We start from the raw sequence: 24,522 nt of genomic DNA on the forward strand, positions 1-24,522 counted from the left end.
AAAGTAATTTTTTATCAATTGATTTTGGGACAAAAAAAATTAAATGGGTACTTTATTCTGAAACAACGATAACGGATATGCATACATCAGTGTGCTTGTGTGATACAGTACCAAAATATACTTGACGGTGAACAAAAATAAAATTAACTTTTAAACTATTTAAAGTATATTAAACGAAACTTCAGGAATTGCAATGAAAAAAAAATAAAAGTAAAAGAAAAACGACAGCTTGAAGGATCTGTGAGACAACCTGTATAAAACTGAAACTAAAACGCACTTATGTATTTAATATGAATACATTTATGTACCGAAATATAATTTAACAAACATATTTCAATTGCTTTAAAAATAATTATCAACTAATAACGAGACCTATAGTCACGTGATCATCATGCTGATATAGTTCCTTTGAGCAGAGTTAGCGTTATTTTTTCACTTTGTAAACATACATTTATGATACAAGTTTTCACACTGCGTCTCACGATTTCTTTTTGTACATCTTAGTATCTATCGAGTAAAAAGGTTAAACACCAACATGTTAATCGCTAAGGTAACCCTCATAAAAATATACTTTTAATGGAAATATTTTCTGACTATATAATGGATTTACTTAAAAAAAACCTATACTATCTTTTCACAATTAATGAACATTACATTAAAAATGTTTCTTAAAACATCCAGATTATTAAATAAATAAAAGGCAAAATGTTGACAAGTCCATTTTTACTGTTTATTTATGTTTTCATTATTATTATTATTTACGTTAAGTTGTTGGGGAAAACACAGACGAAGTTAGTTTTAAGAAGAAAAAAAAATACCCCGCATGTAATTTCTGAGCAAACACATTTACGTTTACTACGTTTAATTGTTTTAATAAGTCTTTCTAAGCTAATAAATAAAACTACTTTCCGCGCAGGTTTAATTCTACCAATCGGACGCTCCGCTTCTGTCGGTTGCCAGGCAGATTATGTTAAAACATGCAAGGCGGCCATCTCTGCTGCTACCATTCTGAGGTAAGACCGAGCAGATGGCCTCCAAAACAACCCTCAAAAACAACCATGGCGCCTCGATTAAACAGCGAGCTTGATTCCTCTGCGTCTATGTAGGTAGTTGGAATAAAAAAAGCGCGTCTTTCGTGTCGCTGCGCCGATGAAAGCGGGTTAGAATCTTCCGAGTGTCGTCGGTGTGGATCGCGTCGTAGTCCCACCCAAAATGGAGTCGCTTCTTCCTGGCTCCACAGCCGCCTGCGAGGGCCGTGCTCAAGTGAGAGGAGGAACGGGTGGATCGCGTCGACCGTCTCGGCTCTTAGCGGATCCCAATCCGGTTTTAATAATAAACCCGAAACGGTTATAACAGATATAAGGCTTTTTAGAGTTTTGTTTGTCACCCATACCGGTCGCTAGTGGAGCAAAATAGCAGAAATGCTACCGTAGCGGAGCGGTGTGTGCCCGGGTTTCTGTGGCGCTGGTTCTTATGGTATGGTCCGGCTGGGACTGAGAACCTGTCGGCTCGAATAGGGGGGGAATAGATCAAGAAATGGATTATATCAACCCCGCTTTTGTGAACGCATTAAAAGTCATATTCGTGAACTAGTTTTGAGCAGAGGGAGGTTTTTAAATGTGTTTTTGAGGCGGCCTGCGGAGCGAACCGTAGCCGCTCCATGAGCCTCGTACCCCCGCTGAGAGTGGCGTGAACGGAACCGAATGACACGCGGGTTTATTTTTGCTGACGATCCGCACGGACGCGTCCTGCAAAAATATAAACATTTACGATGATTTAAATCTCGTCTGAGAGGAAATGTTGTCACCGTGGTTGAATAAAGGAAAAAAAACGAAATCAAATAATTGTCTCTTCTGTATACAATAACAACAATATTTGATATATAAATAGTAATAATGAAGAATTTATTTCAAACTGATACACCATGAAGTCAATTTACTTGAGGGATATTTCCGTGTTATTTATGTAAAAGTAGAACAATCTATAATAGATATATTTAAAATATCAACATCCACAACTACTATCAGACAATTTACCAACTTGGACAGCATTGTGACAAACGTTTGTCCCTGTGATCCACAGGTGCCTGGGATGAAGTGGTAAGGGTCCATGGTACGTGGCTGCCATGGAAACCAAACAGGAACCCTCAGCTGTCTGGAGTCAAGACTCAAGCACTGACCAAACCACTGCCACACAGGTGAGAGTCAATGTGTCACTTTTATCGCTGTTGTTGTCTTTATTGGGCTCGTGTATGGCTTTGATATTCAGGAGTAAAGCGTTGTTTGTAAAAACATGCAAAAGTTAAAAAAAAAAGCTTAATCAAAGCACTTCTCTAAAAGTGTTTGGTTTCAAACTCGTATCCGCCTCTGTACTGATGACAATGTTTTGTGATGTTACCTTCTGTCAGAAGGACACAAGAATGATTAATAAAAGTAGCGCCATAGACTACAAATTATCAAATTTCAGTAATATAGGCATACATGAAAAATAAAATATAATTGTTAAAATAAACTTTAAAAAGTCATATATTATACATTTGAAAAGATAAAATAAGAAGTAAATATACATATACATATATAGCTTAAGAAATAACAAACTACAAATATTTATAAAATGATTAAAATAAAAATCAAGAAATGAATATATAGTAAAAAAAACAAACATGTAATGGTGATTTTAAAACAATAAAGGGTAGATGAACACATAATCATTTTGAAAGTTGGATGGACTTTGTAGATGAAAAAAACTATTTTTTTAAATGATTCAAAAATGGTATGAAATCTAATAATAATATTAATAGATAGAAATATCTGATTGACCAGATCAAATTGTTTTTCCAATTAGAACACAGCAATACAGACTTTTTCATTAAAAAAAAAGTTTCTATAAAAAGAAAGTACAAGATAACACAATCTAAGTCTAAAGATAAAGAACAGCTCAAAGACAAATAACAAAGACAAAGGATACAAATAATAATTAATTATATTATTATAATTATTATTATAACAAATAATAATAATGTAGCTTTAAACATGGCTTTAAAGATGTATGTTTGTAATAATGAAATAGTAATAGATTACTTAAAATAATTATAGGTGATTAATAATAATACTGATATAATTATTTCTTTCTTAATCTTGTAAATCTTTGATTTCAGTAGTGAGTAAAGACAAGCACAATCCAGTCTATCTTTAACTGTTTTTACCTGTGACTCAGGTTCATTTTGAAGGTGGCGCTGTGGCCCAGATAGTCTACAGTGGCGATCAGGCCGACCGCGGGCAGCAGCAGGTGGTTTACACAGCAGATGGCAGCTCATATACCTCGGTGGAGTCGGCCGAGCACACGCTGGTCTACATACATCCTGCCGATGGATCCCAGGTACAACAAACTGACCCGATCCAGATAAAAGGAAGATGTTTAACCATAGGTTGTTTTTCGTTCCATCTAGGCCGTGTTTACGGATCAGCCTCAGGTGGCGTACATCCAGCAAGATGGAACAACTCAACAGGTGTGTTGGTCCCCAGCTGAAGTTTTGTTCTGTTTAAGTCTTAAATGTGTTTAATCACAGGTCACAGTCCTGCTGCCCACTGGACAAAACATGAACGCCGCCAACCTGCATGTTCTCAGTAACGTAGCGGAGGGACCACAAGCCATCCTGGAGCCAGTTCCTCAGGTGATGACACGACTCCAGACGCACCTGGAACAACCTCTGTCGATCTGCTAAATTAGGATCTGCTGCCTTCAGCAGATTTGACAGTGACTCAAAAACGGGATCATAGGACTCTCTTTGGACTCTCTTAGAAAGAAACTCAGTCATCCAGGAAAGACTTTTGAAAGAATTTCTGCTCCTGGAATAGTGTTGAACCTTTAGGAGGCACCAGGGCAGACCCATTTCCAACTAATAACTCATCCAAATGCACACTTCAATATGATTTAAGATCCTGTTTGTTGAGTTTATCATCCATGGCTCTCCCACAGGAGCAGCTGACGTCCCTGACAGACATGGGTGAAGCCCCGATCAGCCCACTCGGAGCTACAGACTCTGCCGAAGATTCGGAGGAAGAAGAGGATGAAGACTCCGACATGGAAGACTGGGACCCGCGTCCACATGAACCCTTCAACCCTCTGAACCTTTGTGAGTGTCGGATGACTCCTGACCAGGGTTCATTTGCGACTCATGACATGATAATCTGTGGCCCTCCATTGATTGGTTGAGTTATTAGTGCAGGCAAAGTGAGGGACTTTACCCTGTAGATAGATGGATGTATAGATAAACTTTATTGATCCCTCTGGAGATCTCCTTTGGGAAATTGTTTTACAGCACACAGCCACACAGATGATAGATTCCTAAAACAAGAACAAGAACAAAGTGCAATAAAAGAACAAAAAGACAAATATAACAAGACATACATCTAAGAATAAAGAACATAGATCAATGAAAAATAACAGAAAAAAAGATACAAAGATTAACATTGAATAGAATCATACTATACACTAAGAATTGTACAATCAAATGGCACAAGGAACAAATTAGTCCCTGAGTCTATTAGTGTTGCATCATGGGAAGGAGCATTCGTTCACTCAATCTGCTTCTCTGCTCACTGATGACAGTGTTCATCCATGATGGACAGTAGTTTACTTTGTTTAATATCTGGTGGTTAAGAAATGAAGATCATCACATCAAATGTAATCATTTATAAAGCTTTAATTAAATAGTTAAGATAGAAAGAAGATTTATAAAATTGAATACACGAAAAAATTGACAGACTTTAACCCAAAAAATGGTGGAAAAAATCCCAACCTGTGGTCCAGTCTCCACAAGAATTTACCTCTAGTCAGTAGAGTTTGAGACCCCTGCACTAGATCGTTTGTAACAATCTTCAAATCTGATTTCTCTCAGGGTGCGAGGAGTGCAACAACACCAACCCTTCCGTCTGTTTAAAACATGGCCCTCTGACCCCCGTCCCCAACCGACCCGTGATGTCCAGAGCCCACGCCAGTCTCCCGCTGGTCCTGTACCAAGACCGCTTCCTCGGCGGAGTCTTCTGCAAGAGACGCATCCCCAAACGCACTCAGTTCGGCCCCGTGGAGGGCCCTCTGGTTCCCCGCAGTCAACTGCAGGATCACTATATGCACCTCAAAGTGAGTCGACGACAGAACACACCTGTTTGACGATAAATCAAAGTTTTTTTTGTTTATTGACTCTGATTTCTGCACCAGCTCTGCACGCTGGACACAGAAAAAGAGGCAGTGAAGTCTGATGACGCCTGGTTTGACCTCTCGGACGAGGAGAGCTGCAACTGGATGATGTTCGTCAGGCCGGCACAGAACTACCTGGAGCAGAACCTGGTGGCATATCAGTTTGGAACAGAGATCTTCTACACAACCATCAAGAACATACAACCCAAACAAGAGTTGAAGGTGAGTTCTCACTGTCCATCTGGTTGTGTTGTCCAGTGCTTAGAGAGAAAATGTTCGGTCAAGAGAAGAGTGATCTAGCTTCTTGCTCATGCTAACACGATGCTAAAGTTATTGGTTGATGCTGCTTTTGTTGTCTGGGCTTTAATGGACCTAACCCTAACCTTAATCCAACACATTTGGTGGATCTCTCCACAGGTGTGGTACGCAGCGTCATACGCTGAGTTTGTGAACCAGAAGATCCACAGCGTGACAGAGGAAGAGAGAAAAGGTGAGACATGTTTCTACAAGAGCCAGATTGATGAAATTGAAATGACGAGTTGATGGCAACGGTTGCCTTGAAATTAGGCGTGATTACAAAGTAAATGACGACATTAAAAAAACAGGAAAATTACAATTTTACATTTATTTGCAATCTCAGAAATTGTAAGATTCAATGTCAAATCTTTATTTAGGTTAGGTAGAACTTTATTTATTGTTAAACTGCAAATATACGTACATTTTACACATTTGTACTTTATATAATGATACATTAGGGTTTTTTACATACAGGTGCCCAATCTAAATGTACCATTATAAGTTATTATTGGAGGGTGATATGTAGGGGTGTAAGAAAATATTGATACACTCAAGTATTGCATAGTATCTTTCCATGATACCATAATAATAATTCAACAGCACTTTTAGCACACAATATTTCCATAAATGGTGTATAATTCAAAATAATTCGATCTTAAAATGTACAACTAACATGCAAATATTCAGGGTGTATTTGTGTTGCATTTAATTCCAACGCTGGATTGCAGCAGTTAATAGTGATGGTCTGGTGGAGCAGTGTAATTATCTTCAGAGTCCACTAGATGGCGGTCTCTGCACTATTTACTTTTGTTTTAAACAACTGTTCTAATGAAACATCACATTTTAAAACTGATGTCGCCACCTACTGACCTCTAAACAACATGACACTGCTTCATCAGATCATGATCATGTTTTCTTAAATCCAGGATCAGATTCTTTTTATCAGATATTTTCGTTTCAACTGTAAATAAGTTCTGGTGACACTTTGTGAAGCCTCAGTTCTGACACTAAGGCAGAGATGCATGTAGTCAAAATTGATTGTCAAAAACTTTGTGTCGCTCCTTCAGTGCTGCGTGAGCAGGAGAAGAACTGGCCGTGTTACGAGTGCAACCGACGCTTCATGAGTTCCGAACAGTTGCAACTGCATCTCAACATGCACGACGACAAACTGAGTTTTCCTGTGAGGTAAAGTTTCCTCCTGTTTGTTTTTTTCACATTATAATTCTATTTTCACATTTCCTATTATGCAGGTGTCTTTATGTATATCATGACTCAAGAAATAGAATCGTGTAACTACAATGTTATTGGTGCATTGATGTGGCCACGTACACGCTCTAGTGCACTTGAGACAACATTTTTATTGATTTCCATCATGGCTGAAGTACTTTTTCCCGGATGATAAAGCGAGAAAGTGGCAATTCTCTTCCACACTTGTTCAGAATACAAGTTTTCACGACATTGTAATTACGCTGTTATAACGCTAGGGGGCGCCAGAAACTAATATGTTCAGCCCTGCGTACTAGAGTAAGTAAGAGCTTTCGTCACTGCTCCACAGGCCAAGAAGTCGAGGCAGAGGAAGAGGAAGAAAAAGATTCGGCATCGGGAGAAGACATGGCCGCCCACCAAAATATATACGACCGGATGCTCCAGAAGAAGTTAGTGAAGATAAGACAACAGTAAGAAACATCACTCACACACACAACCTAATCTTCCTTAGAGTAAACCTTCAACACTATTGATCGGCCTCCAAACAAATTTGGGCTTGGAACCCAAAGAGAAGGGGTGCTAATGAGGACTAAAGCATCTGGTAGAATATTGTCAATATCAAAAAAATAAGTGTTTCCTATGTTTATTAGAGGTGGTAATTGATGTTTGTAGCTAAATAAACCCTTTATTTATCTGCTCTGCAGATTTACAGCAACATCAGAAAACATCTCCTCTCAGTCTGAAAACATCACTTTCAGACAAGATTTCAATTTCACCATAATAAGGTCCAGCCAGTTTGTGAAATTCCCCCACGACATCTCTTTGTTTTGTGCAAAGCTTATCCTGAAAACAGAAAAAACATTTTCTTTTATTTAATATCAAATATAGATTTGTGTCGACACATTCTCTGTCAATCTGAATAAAGAAAGAGAAAATGCCAAAATGATTGGTTCATTTCTGCGACACCCTATATAGTTAATATTAAGTGGATTAAGTTAACTGTCATAAATACATCCTAATTTTAGTCCTCTGACGGCTCTGAGTGCAGTTGAACTTGAGGTGTAGTTTTCACCACTACACTCAGTTACTTAAAGCATAAAGTGTCTTCTCCATTTATATGTTTTTTGTTTTTCGATTTTGTTTAGCATTGTCTCGTAACACCAGTTAAACCTCCTCATTGGTCCACACTTCACTGATCTGTATCCATATTAAGAATGTTATTCTAATGTAGCATACACCACAAGTGTATTAATGTGTATCTACTAACTAAATCTACAGTAGCATAAGATGTCTTGATTATAAACTTCACAAATGAATTCTCAGGAGCAGATGTTGGAGCTGACGGAGAAGCCTCCGGAGCAGCCAGAGGAGGAAGAAGAAGAAGGAGCAGCAGAAACGGCTCAGAACGGCCACAAGGAGTCAGAACCGGTCAATGACGCCGACTCGGAAGACCCGGTCGTGACTCCAGCAGAGGAAATGGAGTTAGATGCTCCTGCTCCAGGTCACATGGAGGCGCCTCTGAAGGAGGATCCCACAGTGAGCAGCCAATCGGACTCACACCTCACCGCTCAGGACCTGCGGCGTGCAAAGAGGATACGGGTGAGACGAAGTACAAATGATCATCAATCCTGTAGTCAAACCCACCGTAGCTTTCAGCTTCAGCGTTTCTCCTGCGGACATTTTTTCAAAACCCAAATATCTTAGGAGCACAGCTAGCACCTACTTGTCTGAGATATGGTCGTCTACACTTTTTCATAGAAAACTGTTGCTTGAGTTCTTTTTCTGACATGCATGGAACCTTCTTAGTGTTGTTAACAAAATTAAAAAAAACTGAATGAAACAAATCTAGTCATTAATAATCAACTCAAACCATAGAATCAATGGCATTGTTCACACACACAAACAGGATCATTTGTGTTTAGACACTGAAAAGAAGGTTGATAAACTAGTATGGCCTTTTACCTTTGTGTACTTTAAACCTGGTCAACCTTCTGAGAGACTCATGTACATGGTCCACTTTTGTTTGGAATTATATTCTGAATGTTGAAAACACGTCGGTCTGCCGAAGACTCAACTAAAATAGTTCTTCAAATATAATAAAGAGTATTTTAAACAAACAACTGACCACTGACTGAGGAAAGAGTGAGAGGTGATTCTTTACTTTCCCACACAAGGTAATGACTTAAAAAACAATTCAGAATTTAGTTCAGTTTTAGTTTAATAAGCTGAAGTTTAATCTTTTGAGACAGCAGAAAATTCAGACTCAAAAAATACATTTGTCTGATTCTATGTGTGTCTCTTTCTCAATGCCCTCAAAGATGGACGTGCAGGTAGGTCGGGTCAAATGCTTCCATGCCTCTTGTTCCTCCTGACAAAGCTCCACTGATGATTTCCTCCTCCTCTCTCTCAGAACGCAGCTCTGCAGCACCTCTTCATCCGGAAAAGCTTCCGGCCGTTCAAGTGCGCCGACTGCGGGAAAGCCTTCAGAGAGAAGGACAAGCTGGACCAGCACCTGCGGATGCATGGCCGGGACGCGTTCGCCTTCACCTGCCACATCTGCACCAAGAACTTCCCCAGCGACTCGGCTCTGGAGGACCACCTGCTGGTGCACACGGAGAGCCGCAGCTACGCGTGTCTGCTGTGCCCCGAGTCCTTCGAGAGGCTGGATCTGCTCAAAGAGCATGTGGGGGTGCACGCCATCGACGGACACTTCACGTGTCCCACCTGTAAGAAACACTTCAATGACTTCATCCAGGTTTGTGGACTAAGATTTTAATGGAGATTAAATATTAACACTTTTATATCTGCAGTTCTACACATATTGTCGGAGTATCTGTGGAATTTGTTTTGAGTGAGATTTTTTGTGTGTGTTTCCAAGAAGTCTAGACAGACATAAATGACCAAAATGATGACTTTGTTATAGTAAATATGTCATCGTTTATATCTTTACATTTTGACTTTTACACTTGTTGGCCAGTTAGTGTCTAGATATTCTTAGATTTATATTTATTAAGATTTTTAATGCATTGTGAAAATTCCCTCAGATTAGTGTCCTAGTCACCACACAGCAGCCAGCAGGAGAACAAAGTACACACAGATCAATAAGATCATGAATAAGAAATGAATTAAATGTATAGAAGTAAGAGTATAAAGAATAAAGCGCGTCGATTTAAAAGTCTCTTAACTCAAATAAAATCCCTTTCAGACTCACTTTCTAACTTAACAAACACTCTTCAACTCACTCCACACTTGATTAATGTTCTGCGGCTCACTCACTCTCAGTGAACTCATCTTTGCAACTGCGCGTGTTTAGTTGTATTTCACCATCTTCATTTGGTTATGTTGTTGATAATTTTGTTTTCCGCGGATTGATCAGGCATTATTTTATTGTTGTTTTTGCTAAATCATCAATTCTCTCTGTTCCTTTGTTTATTTTCACGCATCTACATGAACGTTTATCTACCTTCATTTTCTCAGATCACATTAAATGAATTGAAGAGCCACATTTGGCCCACCAGCTTTCAGTTTGACAAATGTATTTGACAGTTCTAATTAGCTCATATTTGTGAAAATAAGATTTCTGATCAAACATGTCATCCTTCAACTGTTGTGTTCAGGTGAAGAAACACATCCGGTGCTTCCACTCGGAGAAGATATTCCGCTGCTGCGAGTGCGAAAAGGCCTTCTGTCGACCGGATAAGCTGCGACTGCACATGCTGCGACATTCGGATCAGAAGGACTTCCTGTGCTCCACGTGCGGCAAACAGTTCAAGGTGGGAAGTTGTAGAGAACTGAACACACAGTTATGTTTTTACACTTTTGGATTTGCCTCAGATCAGCAACTCACACAGGAGAAGCTAGAGACCAAAATGACATCGTATTCTGATTATTTCTACACAGCAAAAGAGCTGCTTTCAAATCATATTTTATTATTTATCAAAGTTCTTTTATGGTTTATTCAATAAATTGTATATAAAATAATTCGATCTTCCTTTATTTTATTTTTAATATGTGGCAATTATGGCGACTTCCTGCCACTAGATTGATATCCTCTGCAATAAAAGGAACAATGATGTCCTGCGAGATCCCGGCAATGACTGAGGACGAGAGGATACAGCAGCTTTTAAAGCTGATTTTGGTTTCAAAACAAATAAATAAAGGCAGTTACAACTTCACCAAGAGTAATCTGTGAATTCTGTGCGACATTATAACAATATTGAGATGCGTACTGTATCGCCAGATACTTGTTGATACACTCCCCTAGTGGCCACCATTTTTACAAATTTTGTCACACGATTTGACCTTCAGCGCAAAGATAAGCTGCGAGAGCACATGCAGCGGATGCACAATCCCGACCGAGAGGCAAAGAAGGCGGATCGGATCCAACGGACCAAAGCTCTGAAGCTGAAGGTTCACAGCAGCGACTTCGAGAGCTTCGTCTTCAAGTGCCGAGTGTGTATGATGGGATTCCGACGCCGAGGGATGCTGGTGAGAACCCTCTCTTTGCTCCATCCACATGACCATGGTGGTGTTCGGAGTCAAGTCAATGTTTGGACCCGCAGGTGAATCACTTGTCCAAGCGTCACCCGGACATGAGGATCGACGACGTTCCGGAGCTGACGCTGCCGATCATCAAGCCCAACAGAGATTACTTCTGCCAGTACTGCGATAAGGTTCGTCAGGATCCTGTAGTTCCGGCGACAGTTTCCTGCATCATCTTCTTCTTCTTCTCCGATCAGGTGTACAAAAGTGCCAGCAAGAGGAAAGCCCACATCCTGAAGAACCACCCGGGGGCAGAACTTCCTCCCAGCATACGGAAACTGAGACCGGCGGCGCCCGGGGAGCCCGATCCGATGCTCAGCACCCACACCCAGCTGACCGGCACCATCGCCTCGGCGCCCGTCTGCTGCCCTCACTGCGCCAAACAGTACAGCAGCAAGGTCAGCCGCTCACGCTTATGGGATGTTTTTTTTCCTCACTGATGGCGACTTCATAACCAAAGTCTGGGTTTCAGACCAAGATGGTGCAGCACATCAGGAAGAAGCACCCGGAGCTGGCCCAGCTCACCAACCGCATCCAGACTCCTCTGGCCGCAGGAGTGGTCAGCAGTGCTCCCGCGGTCATCAGCGCCGATGGAACCACAGCGGAGTCCGTCGTGGTGAGTTGCGTTCGGGTGTTGACAGGGAATCGAGCAATTTCATTAAATGAATAATCAAACCGAGGCGATTTATTTGAACTAAAATACTGTATTTACAAGAACAAACTTTCACTGCTGGACTAATTATTCACTTGTTTAAGTATTTATGATGGTTTTGACTCAATGTGAAACTAAACTAGTCTTTTAACTGAAAATAAAATCACTTTAAGACTCACTTCATGGATAATAAATGTTCTAGAACTCACTCAGGTGTCAAACTGGTCCAGAAAAGGGCCGAGACGGTGCAGGTTTTGGATCCAACCATTCAGGCACATATAGTTGAACCAATCAGGCGTCTGGATACAGTAATCAATTGATTGTCAGTCAGGTGTTGCTTATTTACGCCGCATCTGATTCGTTAACTCATGTGTGCTTAACTGGTTGGAACAAAAACCTGCACCGTCTCGGCCTTTTTCTGGACCAGTTTGACACCCACAGCCATTTACCAACACTCATTAATTTCATTAAACATCGTTCATTTTCTACTTTTGGAAACGGTTCACATGAACTTCCTGTTGGCATCCATGATCTTAATAAACTGTCGGTGTCGCCGCAGACCACCGACCTGTTGACCCAGGCCATGACGGAGCTCTCCCAGACGCTCACCACGGACTTCCGGACCGCCCAGGGAGACTTCCAGAGGATCCAGTACATCCCGGTGTCGCAGGCAGGAGGAGGAATGTCGCAGCCGCAGCACATCCAGCTGCAGGTGGTCCAGGTGGCGCCGGTGAGTTTTAAAAAATCCTAGATCCCACTGAAGGCGGTTGTTCAAAACCTTCGGTCCCTCAGGCGTCATCACCAAGTTCACAACATCCCACCGTGGACGTGAGTCACCTCCACGACCCCCACACCTACAGCCAACACACCATCCAGGTGCAGCAGGTCCAGGTGGGAGAACCCATCGGTGCCGAAGAGACGACAAACCAGGTGAGACTTTTAAGTTATAAAGATGGTTATATTTTTATAAATAAGTTGCATCTTCTCACAAGATTCTTCTCCTCTGCTAGAACCCAGATCAGCCTCTCAGCCCGAACTCCCAGCAGCCCAATCAGGAGCTGAGTCCGGCCCAGCTGACCCCGGTCACCCTCTCCCAGAACAGCAGCCTCCAGACGAGCAGCGGCCAGCAGCAGGGGGCGGTGCAGCACACCTACATCCCCGGGAACTGGAACTACCGAGGTTACTGTGAGTGAACGCCGGCCAGACCTCAGCCTCCGCTCTGGTTCTGACCCGAAACTCTGCGTGTCCACAGCGTCCGAGATCCAGATGATGGCGCTGCCTCACACTCAGTACGTGATCGCTGAAGCCAGCACGCCGGTCAGTGGCGTCAACAGCAGCCCGGTGAAAACAGTGAGTCTGTCTGTCCATCAATAAGTTATGCTTCACTTCAACTGATCCAATGTTTTATGTGGTTATAATGACAAGAAATACTTAAATCTTTTTTTTTTTAGTTACAGTTTTTACATTTTATGTTTGTCATCAATTGTACAATTTCATAATTTCACATTTCAGTTTATTCAGTTTAACGTATTTTGTTTTTCGATGGATTTATTCCAATCCAATAAATTGTTTATTGAAAGGTTAAATTGGTTTGTTTTTATAATAAAAATGTAATATTTTGAATTAATTTTGAATTAAATATGCAATATTGTTATAATAGTGCCGTATTTTTATATCGCGTGCTACTTTACATTAATAAAGACATTATTTATTCGAGTAATTGAATGCCTTAAAGAAAAGATTTAAAGTTTTAACATTTGAAATACAATTTAATTCAACCATTTTAATATTCTGTTGGCACTAACTTACTTCCATATTTTCCTTTTTGGTTGTTTTCTTATCTATGCTATTTTCCTATAATATAATATTATCATAGTCATCATGAACTTTATGTTGCTTTTCTTAGAGTACCAGTCTAAGGCATGCTGGGACAGAAAAGGTACAAAGTGTCGCAAACAAAGCTCGATAACTCGCTAAAATATAAACAACATCTGCTGTAGAAGCTAGATGTTGGTTTTGGACCTTTTAAGATAGAGGTTTCAAACTCAATCACACAAAAAATAGCCAAATAAATAAATATTTACCATCAGTCAGTATGAATCTGATCGCAATATTACATTTTCATTCTTTGCCAAACGTGGAAAAGATCAGGATAAATCGCTCGTGACACACAGAAGGACTTTCCTGATCCTAACCGTTAGCATCCTGGCTAACAACGACTTCTGCTCGTGAGAGAGGGAAGAGGTCCTACGGTAGGGAGGCCATACAGGTGGAAGAAAACTGAGAGAAGATGCAGAAAACACTGCTTGTGTGATGCTAGCAGTGACTCACCAGTTTGAAGGAGCTTCTATGTCCAAGTGACAGTTTCAGGACTCAGCTGTGTTGACCTCCCTCAGGCCACGCACTACGTGATCTCCGAGGGTCAGACGGAGCTGGACGACAAGCAGTCCACTCCTCAGAGCTCCGCCCAGAACCACGGACAAGCGCTGGAGCCGCAGGCGGCGGGTCAGAACGCACAGTTCATCATCACCACCAACGCTAACGGCGGCGGCGCCGGCGAGGTCCACATCAGCAAACCCTGAAGGAAGACTTGAAGACCAGCACAGTTTTATGTGCACGAGTCCAGTGTCGTGTCCACGTGTTTCCTCCACTGCTGCTACAACTCAGGAAGGATTTTAAACCAGATTCTATTGTGACTCTTTCCTGGACGATGAAGAAGGTCGTGACCCCGTGTCGACCCGAGTGTGTAAATAATGACCATCATGTTGTCTTCCTTTTCCGTTGTAAATCATTGTCATTATTTGTAAAGTGTTGTTGTAACGACATGGACGATGTGTTGTCAGAACCTCGCAGTGTTTTGTAAAGTAAAGAAACTCCTGGTGAATAAACTAAAGAACCTTTTTCGCTACAAACATGACGTGTGTGTTTTAAAGTGTGTGTCTGTCCATCCATGTCTTAGAAATGTGCGGCGATTTTGTGCGTTTCATTGAAAAAAAAATAATGCAATGCTTAAAGAATATTTTTATAAAAAAATTAAAAGTTTAAATGAGCATCTTCATGTTTTTGTGTAGGCTTGTTTGTTTTTGAGGTGTGTGTTTGCTGTTTGTTTTAATGTGTCTAAAGGGTTTTTGTGTAGGTAAGTAGACGTGTGTTTATCTGCTTCTTTAGTGTTGCTCTGAGGTGGTCATACGAGTTGTGTAAGTGTGCATTATTGTCATTTGTGTATTTTGTGTTTGATGTTCTGCCCATGTGTGAGTTGTTTTGTTTGTTTGGTTTGGTGTCATTGTGAGTTTGCAGGAGTAAAGTTGTGTATTTTGATGTGTGAGAGTTTGTGTTTGAGTTGTGTATCAGTAGACATCAGTGTGTGTCTCTGTGTTTTATTGTTCATTGTGGAGTTTTGTGTGTGTTTTGCTTCTTATTTTGTGTAGCAGAAAATGTTTTGGTGTGTCTAATGTATTTGTCATGGTTGAAGCATCTTTGTGCGCATGTTTGTGTGCACGTGTGTGAAATCATTGAGATGTTTATGTGCCTGAGGAGAGTAGAAACTTTGTTTTCCTCCCACTGGTTAAATCTAAGGAAAGTTATCTGAGGTGATTGTTCAATGGATAATCTTGCACGTCAATATTTGGTTCTCAAGTGGTGGTTATCGGTCGATGGTTCCATTCAGCATCATGTCGTCGAGCAAAGGCTCTCAGTCGTCATCCTCTCACCTCCATGTTTTCTTGAGCAGCAACATTCCAGCGACTGAAGTTCACTCCACGTCTGGGCCACTCCAGGGCGAGGTGCAGCACGGACTCGGACTCTCGAGGATGGAATGTGGAAAAAAAAAGAAAGGCGCCTCCCAACGTTGATCGACCGGAACCGGTGGATCCGGTCGGACGAGTTCGTCCTCAAAAAACTCGACGATGTTTCAATTTCCTTGCAGCGGCATGACCTCGGACGAGGAGTCCAGGAGGGGACATGGGACGAGGTGAGAAGGTCGACCTCGACACGACTCATCGGTGGATGGAGGGAGTGAAGGAGGGAGTGAAGGAGGGATCGGAGCTGAAGGGAGAGGAGCAGAGGTACGTGTCAGATCACCTGTTGCCAGGATTACAGTCTACAACTAATAGAAATCACACATGGAATTATTGACAAGATTTACCTTTTGATTATTAAAATAATGATCTCAATACTATACTTAAAAATAATGTTGAATGTATTTACTTCTTTTTTTTCATACCACCTTGTTTCTCTTACATGTTCTTTTACAAAGACACTGTTGTTTTAGGTTGTTTAACATACAGGTTAGACTTGGTCCCGGGCTAGAGATTGACACAGGCTGTAACACAGTAGATAGAAATTGTAACTTTGAATTTTAAGTGAAAGACGTTTTAAATTGAATTTGATGTACTTGCTAGCTTAGCCCAGTGGTTTTTAAACCTGTATGTGCTTGTAAGCATGAAACACATGTTTCTGACTGGAAAAACAAAACCAAAGTAGCAGGTGAACTGACTTATGTGGAAGATTCTACTGCTGACAAACCTAAGATCTCATGGTATATAGAATAAAATAATATAAGTCAGCAAATGTCAATTTAAAAATGGCCACAACTTCCTGAAATGCTTAACAAATAAATATATTGAAAGGTGAATAAAAGACACTTTACAAGGTTATTTATATATTCTTGAAGAATTTGCTGTGTTTTAAGGGGGTCCCTGTTCATAGACTAATGTTTTTTTTCAGGGGCCTTGACATGGAGAAGATGCTGGGAAAACCCCTTAACACTTTTTATCTTTGTTGAAGATTGGAATGGAAATTGTGTGAATCTAAAATGAACATGTTATAATTTTTAATATCAAATTGAGACATTTTAATGACACGATTTTGTTTAATAATTTCAAGCAGCTCCGCTCCACATCCGTCCCCATCCTGGTCTCTGAGGAAGTTCTACTCCTGGGGAGGATGGTGCAGTCTGGCCCCGGTGGCTGCAGTGTGGGCGGTGTGCCAGCAGGAGGCGCCGCTGCTGCTCAACACTCTGGCCCTAAGGGACTTGTGCTGGAGGGTCGTGCTGGTCTGCGTCCTGTGGGTCCTGATGGGAGCCGGTCTGAGCGCGCTGAAGACTCACCTGCTGCCGCCTGACGCACAGGTGAGACGATGACGTCACTTTGGAGAGATGTTTGTGTTTATTTTAGCTAAACTTGTTGTTTTTGCAGAAAAATGTTGTGAGGTCCAAACACCAGGTGAGGCCCGAGAGGAGGAAAGTCACCTACACATGGTGAGTCAGCACTTTTTATTATAGATGCGCTTGAACTTTGAACTTGAATTAAAACAAAGAGTTTGACTCAAGATTAAAAAATATTGCATATGGAGAAAAACAAAAATCAAACCAAATAAATACATAAATACAATAAATAAACGCGTAAATACAATAAAAATATAAAAATTAAATATAAATATAATTAGGAATTCAATTAATACTTAAAAAAAAAAACAATAATTTAATGAAAAAAGTCTTGAAAAATAGAATGACATTACGGAAAATACTATTCTAAAGTTTCAGTTCAAATTTACATAATATCCAATATTAAATTATGTAAAGGTTTATGTAAGTAATACAATGTTGCTTGAATACAAATAAAGGGACATAGTAATGGTTTCATTTTATAGTTAAAAATGGTCTAGACTGCTGTAATAATACTGCAATAAAATGAGATTAGCATGTCAGTGAATACAAGTGGAACGCTCCTCTAACCAGGCTGCTCCTCCAGGGCGTCCAAGTCCAGAGGGTCTTCTTGCAGGGTCTCCCCAGGTCTGGCCCTGGCTGACAGTCTGCTGCTGTGTGTCCTGCAGGAGCCCCTCCAGGACCCCAACATCCCCCAGATCCTCACCCTGCTCTCCAGACTCACGGTGAGAAAACCTCCTGTAGACAAGACGACCTGCTGACTGACTCTTCTCTGGTCTCCAGGCTGTGGTCCGCGGTCTGGAGCTGGCCGACCTTGGCTCGGAGGCGGACGACCCGGACGCTGCTGTGTGTGACAGAGTGAAGCGTATCCTCGCCTACCTGCAGGACAGGTGAGCTCCCAACCCCTGCCCCTCTGGTGGCACTGTCGTTGAGGCCTCCCTCTGGTGGCAGGATTGGGACACTGCACCGTCTGATCCGGGCGCAGGGCGACCTTGAGGGGAGTGTGAAGGTCATGCTGGACGGACTGGAGGGTCTCTGGCTGCAGCTGGAGGAGCTTCATGCCGGGGTCACGCTCACCAGGGAGGGCAGCGCCGACAAAGGGGACCTGGGTTCTGCTCTGACCCGAGCTGAGGTGAAGCTCTGGCGCCACCTTCAGGAAGCACAGAGAACTGACAAACCTTTCACTTCTAGACTTTGTTTAATGTTCTGGGTCAGTACCGCAGCAGACTGGACCTCTGTCAGAACCACCTGAAGGACAGCACACAACTCCTGCAGGTGAGAACACACACACGCACACACACGCACACACACGCACACACATGCACTAACATATACTCACATGCACCTACACTTGCACGTACATGCACTTACACATACACACATGCATTAACACATACACACATGCAATTACACATACACACGTGCACTCACACATACACAAAAAGACAGATAGGCACTTACACAGACACACACGCACTCAAACATACACAAAAACACAGATAGGCACTTACACAGAGACACAAAACACACACATACACATACATGCACTCAAACATACACAAAAAAAACATGCTCTCACATATACACAAAAAATACACCGAGGCACTTACACAGACACACACATGCACTTACACAAAAAAACACAGTAACAGACACGCACAAACTATCAGAATCACACACAGAGGCACAGACACAGACACACACACACATACTGACACACATGCATACAGAGACACACACATACACATACACTCAGATACACACAGCTACAGACACACACTGACACAGATACTGACACACATACATACAGAGACACACACATCCACATACACTCAGATACACACAGCTACAGACACACACACAGATACTGACACACATACATACAGAGACACACACATACACATACTCTCAGATACACACAGCTTCAGACACACACACAGATACTGACACACATACATACAGAGACACACACATACACATACTCTCAGATACACACAGCTACAGACACACACACAGATACTGACACACATACATACAGAGACACACACATACACTCAGATACACACAGCTACAGACACACACACAGATACTGACACACATACATACAGAGACACACACATACACATACTCTCAGATACACGCAGCTACAGGCACACACACAGATACTGACACACATACATACAGAGACACACACATACACATACACTCAGATACACGCAGCTACAGGCACACACACAGATACTGACACACATACATACAGAGACACACACATACACATACTCTCAGATACACGCAGCTACAGACACACACACAGATACTGACACACATACATACAGAGACACACACATACACATACTCTCAGATACACACAGCTTCAGACACACACACAGATACTGACACACATACATACAGAGACACACACATACACATACTCTCAGATACACACAGATACTGACACACATACATACAGAGACACACACATCCACATACACTCAGATACACACAGCTTCAGACACACACACAGATACTGACACACATACATACAGAGACACACACATACACATACACTCAGATACACACAGATACTGACACACATACATACAGAGACACACACATCCACATACACTCAGATACACACAGCTACAGACACACACACAGATACTGACACACATACATACAGAGACACACACATAGACTCAGATACACACAGCTACAGACACACACACAGATACTGACACACATACATACAGAGACACACACATACACATACTCTCAGATGCACGCAGCTACAGACACACACTCAGATACTGACACACATACATACAGAGACACACACATCCACATACACTCAGATACACGCAGCTACAGACACACACACAGTAACAGACACACACACACTCTTACATACATACAGTAGAAGCACAGACACACACATAGATAATCACACACAGAGACATACACACGAGACAAACACACAGACACACACACACAGACACACACAGACACACACAGACACACACACACAGATAAACACACTGACTGAGTTTGTCCTGACAGGAGCTGACCTGGAGTCACAGTCACATGAGCAGCAACAGTGAGTCTGTTTGGCCTGAACTGCTGCTGCAGTCCAACATGGAGCAGGTGAGTGACGAGTCATCGATGAGTCAGTGACGAGTCAGTGACGAGTCATCGATGAGTCAGTGATGAGTGAATGACGAGTCATTAATGAGTGATTGACGAGTCAGACTCCTGGTAAGCAACCTGTCGTACATCATCTCTTGTGTTCAGTTTGACAAGGTGCAGGAGAACTTCCTGTCTCTGGAGCAGCAGACGTCCACGTTCCAAGCTCATCTGCAGGGACTCGGGAAAGTCCACCAGGACAGTCTGGTGTCCTCGAGTCCCAACCCTTCCCACAACTCCTCTCCTCCACCTGAGAGACGATCGGAGATGGACGGCATCCTGTCGCTGTACGAGCGACTGCGCAGGACAAGCTGGAAGAAGAAGTGAAGTGAGTCGTGTCATTCATCACAACGACTCGTAGACACTCGTTCCACTCGTGCTCCGAAGCCTCACCGAGCAGAAGTCAGACGGCATCAGTTCCCTCTGGAGGATGGACTCGCATCGTGGCCACATTTGACCTTGAGTCGTCATTTCAGTGTCCAGTTGTGCGACGATGTTGGTGGCAGATGTGTCGAGTCAACAGTTCAGTTCAGATTTTTCGCGTCCTGATGTTAGCTTTGCTAGCAATGCTAACGAACATTTTGAAGAATCTGCTTTTATTGTTACTTTCTATGTTTTTTTATTTCATGTATTTTTAAGTCATTTTGTTGCTCTGATTGGACAACTTGGTTTTTCATGTTGTGATAATATTATTATTTATTTAAACTTTTGTTTCTGTGTTTTTCTTTTGAAGTTCTTGAAACGTCTTCTTTATTTTTTCCACCCTGTTTTTCTGAGTAATCTTTTTCTCGAAACGACCATTTGTTTCAAAATCCTGCGAGCTGGGACACGAGTCCACACACACACCCATGGGAGTGATCTGCTTGTTGGAGGTTCTCAAAGGGTTTCGATAATTAAGGAAAAATAATACTTGGAAGAACAGAAGAAATATAGGAAGACATTAAAAAAAAAAAACTGAAAACATAAATTACTACAACAAAACCTAGAAAACCAAATTATACTGACAAAACCGTTTTATTAACATTATTGGAAATATACGGGGTTTTTTTATGTAAAACTCTATTTTTAACGAAATAATAATGTTTTTTTTCCGTGCATAAGAGTGAAGTGCATTGAGAAAACCACAAGATGGCGGAGTGCAACAATATTCCAGCTGCGTGACCCGCAGAGACAGTAAAGTGTTTTAATGTTCTTTGGATGAAATGTTTGTTTTAAAGGATGATGTTCAAAGGTTAAAAAAAAGAAAAGGAAAAAAACGTTCCCCACTATGGTAGGAATAAAGGAGAATCTTACATTTTCTAACAACATGAATGTCGATGTAGCACTGAAGCTACGTTAGCTTATAAGTGACAAACACGTTTTTAAGTCCTTTTTTCTCATGAGTTTGATCAGATTTAAGAAAAAATACAAGATATTTAGTTTTGTAAAACACAAGAATCGCAAGAATAAATCAACTTTTATGTCTAAAACTAGATGTAAAGAAAAGTAGATACAGACTTCACAAATACAAAAAAACATTAGACAAATTTGCATTGACTTGAAATATTTCATTTTCATACAAATACGTTTTTATAACATATTTATTTTCACAAATGTGATGAACTTTAACTGCTTGTGAATTTGATGCTAAAATATAATTTTTGACTCTCAATTCTTTGAAAGCTACATCTAACAAAATGACTCGCAACAAGCTGACAGTTATGCTAACAATCCGGTAACATGCTAAGCCTCGTCGTAGTAAAGGATGGAAAAGAGAAGTGAATACAATGTTGGTGTTTGTAATACTGTGATAACAAACTTCAAGATAAGATAATAATCAACACTTTCATTTTAAAGATAATAAACTTATTTATTTTGGATTTTTGTCGGTTTCTGGTTCCTTTGCAAAGGAAGTGTCACATTCTTTGCTCGTTCTATTGACCTAAAGTCTTGATACAGTTTCTTGACTCTCCGCCATCAGTGCAAAACTCTTGCCCAGAGGTCAGGAGTTCAAACGACCCCGGACTCCATCGCTCTCCATCGTCCCCGGCATCAGACGAGGCGACCGCGATGCCTCGGGCCGCTTCAAAGCCGAGCTCTCGGGGCGCAAGGTGGTGAGGGGGTCGGCCGGGGTCAGCGCCGGAAGCGTTTCTGTTATTACTAAAAACCGAAGCGCCTTTGATCCGGATTCAATCAGCCCTGCAGCTGAAGGAACACTCTCCAAACACAGCTCCTCGGCCAACTCTCCATTCCTCGCTGGTACTGTAACATCTGTGGAGGACGGGAGCCGGGCCGGAGGAGGAGGAGGAGGACCTTCCCAGTCCTGATCTTCTTCTCATCTATGAATCATATCCCGGGCACACCTGGGCCAGGGTCTGGTGCGGAGACGCTGTTCCGCCGCAGGCAGTTGGAAGGATGTCGGACATCTGCGCGCCGAGACCGAAACATCAAACCTTTAGCGCACATGTACGCAATTAGCAACATGGTAGAGATTTGGAGCGAGAGGGCTTCGTAGACGCCCGCATTCCTACAGTTTATCTCACATGACCAAAGACAAGAACTGGCTCTCACACGGTTGATGTGGCGTCTTGTCAGGAGCGCTGTAGTATCGGCAAGAATTTTGGAGATACAATACGTGTCACGATAAAGGGGCAACGATACGGTATATTGCGATATTAAAGTAACGTGGATATATTTGTAGTATCGTCCCAGTAGTTGACTCACCACGTGACTCTTGACGAAGTCGTAACTGCTTTCTGCTTTTTTTTAATATTCTTGAGTTGACTGTATCCTCTCATACTCAGTCATCGCAAGGATTTCATTGTTCCTTTAGCGTCGGAGACACCCAATGAAGTATAGGGGAGTCTGGGCCGTCTTTACTTCGGGCTGCTGCCTCTGCGACCTGACTTCAGACGAAAAGAAGGAAAAGTTTTTTTGCGATTTTAAGTAACAAGGATATATTTGTAGTATCGTCCCAGTAGTTGACTCTGGCGTTGCAGAGTTTACAGACCACCTGACTCTTGACAAACTGTTTTCTGTTTTTTTTTATATAATGGAGTTGACTGTATCCTCCCATACCCAGTCATCGCCAGGATTTCATTGTTCCTTTAGCGGCGGAGTCACCCAATGAAGTTTAGGGGAGTCTGGGCCGTCTTTATTTCAGCTGCTGCCTCTGCGACCTGACTTCAGACGAAAAGAAGGAAAAGTTTTTTTGCGATATTAAAGTAACAAGGATATATTTGTAGTATCGTCCGAGTAGTTGACTCTGGCGTTGCAGAGTTTACAGACCTTGTGACTCTTGACGAAGTCGTAACTGCTTTCTGCTTTTTTTTGTTTTATATTCTGGAGTTGACTGTATCCTCTCATCCTCAGTCGTCACCAGGATTTCATTGTTCCTTTAGCGGCGGAGACACCCAATGAAGTTTAGAGGCCGTCTTTACTTCAGCTGTTGACTTCAGACGAAAAGAAGGAAATGTTTTTTGCAGCCTTAAACAATCAACGACGACCTTGTGACCTCCTGTTTTGTCGCCAAATCACAGTCTGGCGAGGAACTGAGGAGTCTTCTGAAGGTCACCACCCGCAGCCAACAATGGCTTACAGCTGTAGAGACCGGAATAGATCAAACTTCTCTCTCATGACTATTGGACGCCGACTGGAATCATCTTCAATTGTTTTATCTGTAAACCGTGACGATTGTTGCGGCATAAAGTCGTATCGTTCGAACTAAATATTTCACGAAAATGACTCGTGGTGTTGGATGTAGTCGACGACAGGAGGTGAAGAACTTTTAAAAGGTGAAAACACCTTTTAGGAAAACTGCAGTTTGTGAGCTGACGCATGAGCGATGTGTGCGGCGCTCCTCTCGAAGAGGGTCTAAACAAACAGGCCTTCGTGACAAAGGAGTCCGCCACTCACGGACATGTGGCACCAGAACCCCTCTCGATCCACACCCTCCAGCCGCAAACACTCGCGCTCCCCTCCGAGCCACTGGCGTCCCCAGGTTGGGGGAGAGAGGGAGTCGAGGGAGGCCGAAAGGGGGGAGATTCTGATTCCTATTCACCGAATGTCACCACCTCACAAAGGGGACCGCATGACACAGCCACTAAATCAGAGTTAATGGACTCCTTTCTCAGTCCTGAGAACATGACAGGGGGCGTGTGTGTGTGTGGAAGGATTGAGGATCGTGACTTCGAGGGGGGGGGGGGTTGGAACCGGGTTCATGTGGTGGTTTGGTTTTCGAGAGTCACCTCGCTACGCTGATCTCTGATAAAGGCAACAATAATCCATTGATCACACCAACTGA

General features: G+C 42.1%; 2 protein-coding genes across 4 annotated transcripts; both read left to right on the forward strand.

Annotated features, from left to right (window-relative positions):
* Window positions 1-766: 766 nt before the first annotated feature.
* On the forward strand, window positions 767-14,946 carry prdm10 (PR domain containing 10). 2 transcript variants are annotated; one of them, XM_087796351.1, is made up of 23 exons: window positions 767-1,013; window positions 2,083-2,197; window positions 3,217-3,378; window positions 3,449-3,508; window positions 3,569-3,673; window positions 3,979-4,135; window positions 4,901-5,142; window positions 5,221-5,421; window positions 5,617-5,689; window positions 6,564-6,681; window positions 7,052-7,172; window positions 8,026-8,301; window positions 9,113-9,457; window positions 10,320-10,475; window positions 11,011-11,190; window positions 11,265-11,375; window positions 11,442-11,642; window positions 11,717-11,860; window positions 12,456-12,626; window positions 12,689-12,826; window positions 12,907-13,081; window positions 13,149-13,246; window positions 14,293-14,946. In XM_087796351.1, exons 2-23 carry the CDS (start codon window positions 2,126-2,128, stop codon window positions 14,476-14,478), a joined length of 3,492 nt encoding a protein of 1,163 aa, XP_087652477.1. In that variant the 5' UTR covers window positions 767-1,013; window positions 2,083-2,125; the 3' UTR covers window positions 14,479-14,946. The 2 variants fall into 2 exon arrangements, with proteins under 2 accessions (XP_087652477.1, XP_087652478.1); XM_087796352.1 differs by lacking the exon at window positions 767-1,013 and adding an exon at window positions 1,022-1,102.
* Window positions 14,947-15,805: 859 nt separating this feature from the next.
* On the forward strand, window positions 15,806-20,950 carry LOC148075268 (uncharacterized). 2 transcript variants are annotated; one of them, XM_087795646.1, is made up of 9 exons: window positions 15,806-15,960; window positions 16,781-17,024; window positions 17,092-17,153; window positions 17,647-17,785; window positions 17,844-17,950; window positions 18,012-18,192; window positions 18,252-18,335; window positions 20,118-20,201; window positions 20,349-20,950. In XM_087795646.1, the coding sequence occupies exons 1-9, from the start codon at window positions 15,857-15,859 to the stop codon at window positions 20,565-20,567; spliced, it is 1,224 nt and encodes a 407-aa protein (XP_087651772.1). In that variant the 5' UTR covers window positions 15,806-15,856; the 3' UTR covers window positions 20,568-20,950. The 2 variants fall into 2 exon arrangements, with proteins under 2 accessions (XP_087651772.1, XP_087651773.1); XM_087795647.1 differs by having other exon boundaries at window positions 16,784-17,024.
* The last annotated feature ends 3,572 nt before the right edge of the window (window positions 20,951-24,522 follow it).

Source organism: Callionymus lyra, chromosome 7 (assembly GCF_982586985.1).
Source record: "Callionymus lyra chromosome 7, fCalLyr1.hap1.1, whole genome shotgun sequence".
Classification (NCBI taxonomy): Eukaryota; Metazoa; Chordata; class Actinopteri; order Syngnathiformes; family Callionymidae; genus Callionymus; species Callionymus lyra.

Bases quoted from the DNA above. Each gene is read 5' to 3' on its own strand.
- prdm10 (XM_087796351.1), top strand. From the start codon at position 2,126: ATGGAAACCAAACAGGAACCCTCAGCTGTCTGGAGTCAAGACTCAAGC. The intron at 3,509-3,568 runs GTGTGTTGGTCC...GTTTAATCACAG, and splicing joins AAGATGGAACAACTCAACAG to GTCACAGTCCTGCTGCCCAC. The intron at 11,643-11,716 runs GTCAGCCGCTCA...TCTGGGTTTCAG, and splicing joins CCAAACAGTACAGCAGCAAG to ACCAAGATGGTGCAGCACAT.
- LOC148075268 (XM_087795646.1), top strand. From the start codon at position 15,857: ATGGGACGAGGTGAGAAGGTCGACCTCGACACGACTCATCGGTGGATG. The intron at 17,786-17,843 runs GTGAGAAAACCT...TCTGGTCTCCAG, and splicing joins CCCTGCTCTCCAGACTCACG to GCTGTGGTCCGCGGTCTGGA. The intron at 18,193-18,251 runs GTGAAGCTCTGG...TTTCACTTCTAG, and splicing joins CTGCTCTGACCCGAGCTGAG to ACTTTGTTTAATGTTCTGGG.